The 4,815-nt window shown below is 47.0% G+C and overlaps 1 protein-coding gene across 1 annotated transcript; it reads left to right on the top strand.

Moving 5' to 3' along the window:
- The first annotated feature begins 1,712 nt into the window (after positions 1–1,712).
- Positions 1,713–3,201, top strand: LOC119542840 (myeloid differentiation primary response protein MyD88-like). Its single transcript, XM_037847472.1, has 2 exons — positions 1,713–1,745; positions 2,320–3,201. Exons 1-2 carry the CDS (start codon positions 1,713–1,715, stop codon positions 3,199–3,201), a joined length of 915 nt encoding a protein of 304 aa, XP_037703400.1.
- Positions 3,202–4,815: the final 1,614 nt, after the last annotated feature.

Below are 4,815 nucleotides of genomic sequence, written 5' to 3' on the forward strand. Positions count from 1 at the left end.
AGTCTGTAGTCAACAGTAGCATTGTAATATGCTTCCGTTAAATGTAACAAAGGCAATGTACCAAAGCTAAATGTGTATGAGTGGGGATATAAGAGAGGGATATGGGATTCTTGGTAGTGGTGTTGTTTTCTGTGCTTACAATTGTATGACATTTTATTTTTCTTTTTATTATCTTTTTTATTATTCACTAAAAAATAACTTTTTTGTGGTAATCAATATATTCAAGTGCTGATTGTGGTGATAAATATACAACTTTATGATGTTACCATGAGCAACTGACTGTACACTGTAGATAAATGTATGGTATGTGAATATATCTCTATAAAACTGTAGGAAAAAAATAATAGGTATAAAAGTGCTGGAGAAAACATGTAGAGAGGGTGTACCTATCTACTGTTGATGAGGAGGCGGAATGGTGTAGCCTTTCTGGAGGTCAGTGTGGTAGTTCCACAAAAAGCTAAGTATGTGGTGGCCATAAGGTCCTGCAACCTCATTAAGTGGTATGTAATTGGAAGATCTGAGAGCAGTGACAGGAATGGACATTTGCACATGGGTGTTTATAGAGGCAGTATTCATGATTTGCAATGGGTGGAGGTGGCCTAAGGTACACTGACTGAGGAACAGAATGGTGAACTGTGGTGTATGCATACAATGAAATGCATACATATTGTATTTACTACAAGAAGGAGTAAATAGATGAATAGATCCTGTGAACAGGTGAATAGATCCTGTAGACAGCATTTTGAGTGAAGTTTGCCAGAAACAAAGGCAAACACTATAATGCCTCACCAATATGGACTAACTACAATGTGTAAATTCAGAATTGAATCTTAAGACACATCCTAACAAGGGAACAATTTTTGTAATGGTCCCTAGGTTGTAAGCTTTTACAGCAGTCAAATCTATTCCTGAATTGTAATGGCTATCTCCAAACTCTGAGATGCTGATCCCTTTGTGTATAACCTGATTGGTCTCTGGAACATTGGGTATCTGTGTGACACCTGAAACTCAGATCTAAAGCTTGGCAGATATGAATGTCAGTATTAGCGCGTACAGCAACTGTTGAAAAAAAAAAGCCCAGACTTCGATTAGAGATATGAATAAAGCAGATATGGCTAAGACTAGGGCAAATCAGACCAAAGGGTGAAGGTTGAAACTGACTGTGTGTTAAAACTTCAACTTCCATGTGAGACCAAGGGAAGAGATGTTTGCTTGGTGCAGGATCTATATTTTCTCAACAGCATAACTTCTACAGTCATTTGCTCAAACACCACAATTACATGGAACTTTGAACAGAAAGTGAGATATGGTTGGTTTGTACAGGTTAGAGTGAAATAGTGACACATCCCAAAGTAATTTGGGCAGAGAATAAAAATACATATGCAGGCCCTCCCCTCAGGACCTGGGGGAAAATGCAGAAGTATTGGACTTTCTCACCTGGGCTATTGTTGCTGATGTTCTCACAAACATTGAGAACTGGTGGTTTGATGTGCCAAGCCCTCTCTCATGCTACTTGCCCTTATGAAGCTTGTTGCTGCAAAGGAGAGGCTAAACCTGCTTATAATTAAGAGTCTCCCCCTGAGTACCTCTTTGTTGCTCAGATGTGGCCCTCTCTCTCTCTAGCTAAGCCACTTCAGCAGGTGAACTCACTGCCCTCCCCACTATGTGGGACCTGACTCCCAGGGGTGTAAATCTCTCTGGCAACGCAGAATATGGCTCACAGAGACGAATCTGGACCCGGCATCGTGGGAGTGAGAACATCTTGACCAAAAGGGGGATGCAAAATGAAATGAAACAACATTTCAATGGCTGAGAAATTCCAAATGGAGTCAAGAGGTCACTCTGGTGGGCATTCTTATGCACTATATAGATAACATTTTTTAGGTTTTAATGTATTGGAATAGCTAGAAGTAAATACCTGAAACTGTCAAACTCCAACTCGGTAGCCTGAACTCTTGAAGACGATTGTATAACAATGTAGCTTACAAGGGGTGACAGTGTGATTGTGAAAACCTTGTGGATCACTTTCCCTTTATCTAGCGTATGGATGGATGAGTAGAAAAATGGGGACAAAAATTAAATGAAAAATAGGGTGGGATCGGGGGGAAGATTTGTGTGTTCTTTTTTACTTTTATTTTCTATTCTTATTCTGATTTTTTCTGATATAAGGAAAATGTTCAAAAATAGATTGGAGTAATGAATTCACAACTTTATGATGGTACTGTGAACAGTTGATTGTACACTCAGCAGTCAAATAGATGATTGTATGGTATGTGAAAATGTTTCAATAAAACCGAGTTTAATTAAAAAAATATTGAGGCCCGGGCTTGGGGTTCGAACCCCTATCCCCCTTCACGGCCTCCGTGCCCCTCCCTGTCTGCGCTCAACGTGAGAGTGCGGTGCCGCCTTTCGCTGTTCCTGAACGTAGGGACGCTGGTGGCGGCGTACTGGACAGCGCCGGCCGAGGAGCTAGGTTTCGAGTACTTGGAGATCCGGCAGCTGGAGGCGCACGCCGACCCCACGGGCCGCCTGCTGGATGCATGGGAGGGACGTCAGGGGGCCTCGGTGGGCCGCCTGCTTGAGCTGCTCGCCAAGCTGGACTGCGAGGACGTGCTGAACGAGCTGGGGCCCAAAATCGAGGAGGACTGCGGGAAGTATATTCTGAAGCAGCAGCAGGAAGAGTCTGAGAAGCCCTTACAGGTGGCTGCAGTAGACAGCAGCGTCCCACGGACGGCAGAGCTGGCAGGCATTACCACTCTTGATGATCCCCTGGGGCAAATGCCCGAACGTTTTGATGCTTTCATCTGCTACTGCCCCAGCGACCTCCAGTTTGTGCAGGAGATGATCCAACAACTGGAGCAGACAAACTATCGGCTGAAGTTGTGCATGTCCGACCGTGATGTCCTGCCTGGCACCTGTGTCTGGTCCATTGCCAGCGAGCTCATTGAGAAGAGGTGCCGCCGGATGGTGGTGGTTGTCTCTGATGATTACCTGCAAAGTAAGGAATGCGACTTCCAGACCAAGTTTGCACTCAGCCTCTCTCCAAGTGCCCATCAAAAGCGGTTGATCCTGATCAAGTACAAAGCAATGAAGAAGGAGTTCCCCAGCATCCTGCGGTTCATCACCATCTGCGACTATACCAACCCCTGCACCAAGTCCTGGTTCTGGACCTGCCTCACCAAGGCCCTGTCCCTGCCCTGAAGACTTATCCTTGGACCCTGGGTATGCACGTGTGTGTCTGTTCATGTACTTCTGTCTCTGCCTCCTCCTGTAGCTGAAGGGGGGGAAATCTGTGTGCCATTTGCCTCTTGATTCCTGGAGATGCCAATGCCTCGGACACATCTGCAGTCTCAGCAGCTGCTCTTGTCAAGTGGACATCACATCTCATGCCCTGCATGTAACTGATGGCTGTGAGTGGCACGTCCACATGCTGGGTTCTCAGTCAGAATAGCAGGGAGCAGGGCCAGTTGGGACCAAGACAAGGACCAGAGGAGCCAGATCTGACCCGTCCATGCATCTTAGGCCTTAGTTTCCCCAACGGAGACCTAAGTAGGATGGAGGAGACCAGGCAATGGCTATGTTTGAATGTGTAGGAAATGGTGGAGCATTTCTCTGGTTCTCTTGGGGGAGACACTTTCGCTGAGGAAGAGCTGGGGCCATGGCACTGCAGGGTGCTGCTTCCATGGTGATGCCTCTTCCTGCTGCAGTGCCTCAATGCATACCTCACATCCCTTCGCCTCCCGGTAGTGGGGATGCCTGCTGGAGTATGTGGAGAAGCAGGCTGGTCCAGCTCAGAGAGATCCCACTTGAGCCTGATTCTCCACCCAGCCACCTCTCATCTGCCTTGCTGAACCCTCCAGCAGCGATGAGTTCCCAGGCTGGGGCTGCTTCTCACTTCCATGTATCAAGATGCCTGCGGTCATGCTCTCCACTCTGCCTGGCATGTCCATCAACAATGGCTTCTGGGGCTGGGTCCCCATGGTGATGTGATCAGGAAACCTTCCTCCCTGGACCACCCACAGGGAGCTTCCACACAACTTTTTGTACCGTGGTTGCCTTATGGAGTTGTTTGCTGGGGCCAGTTTACAAACACAAGAGCCTCGTGCCCCAAGGCGTGTGGGCTCATGGACACATACAGACTCCAATGCACAGACACATATGTGCACACACCTGCGCACTCTCGCTCACTTCCCTCCCCCTGTCTCCAACACACACACACCCACATTTCCCTAGGTACAGCTCCCAGGAACTGCTGGGGAAAATGCCCCCCCATTGAGGGGCCCAGCTATCCCCCTGGACAAAGATTGGGCCCTCCTGTATTCCTTCTCTCTTTTGGGGTAATATCCTCTCCTCTCATTTTCCCCAACTTATTGACACCAGACTTTGGAAAGGACCCAATGTGCTAGCATTTTTACCTTCATTGAAGCACAGAGAGAGGACAAAACCTGTTTGGAGTCACTCCACAAGTTAGCTGCAGGCACAGCTGACTGTGTTCCCTCTCCCAGGGGGATGTGTATATTACCCTCAAGCTCTCCTTTAAGGAGAAAATGTCATGGTCTCAGGTCTCTGTGCCCCAGATCAGATCCTAAATACAATAGGAAATACCTTCCCTCAGGATCTCCGGAGGGAACTGAGGACCCTCTGTGTGTGGAGGATTTAGAAACACCTCCTGATCTTGATAAAGCACTTAGCTGCTGTGTCCCCACCCCTTTGATATTGGGAGGTATTTTTAAGCAATTTTGAGGAAGCATCTACCATACCTATTTTGTATGCATTGTGAGAATTTCAAAGAGAGCTGAGAAATGCCTGTGTTTG

The sequence above is a fragment of the Choloepus didactylus genome, chromosome 8, assembly GCF_015220235.1.
Source record: "Choloepus didactylus isolate mChoDid1 chromosome 8, mChoDid1.pri, whole genome shotgun sequence".
Classification (NCBI taxonomy): domain Eukaryota; kingdom Metazoa; phylum Chordata; class Mammalia; order Pilosa; family Megalonychidae; genus Choloepus; species Choloepus didactylus.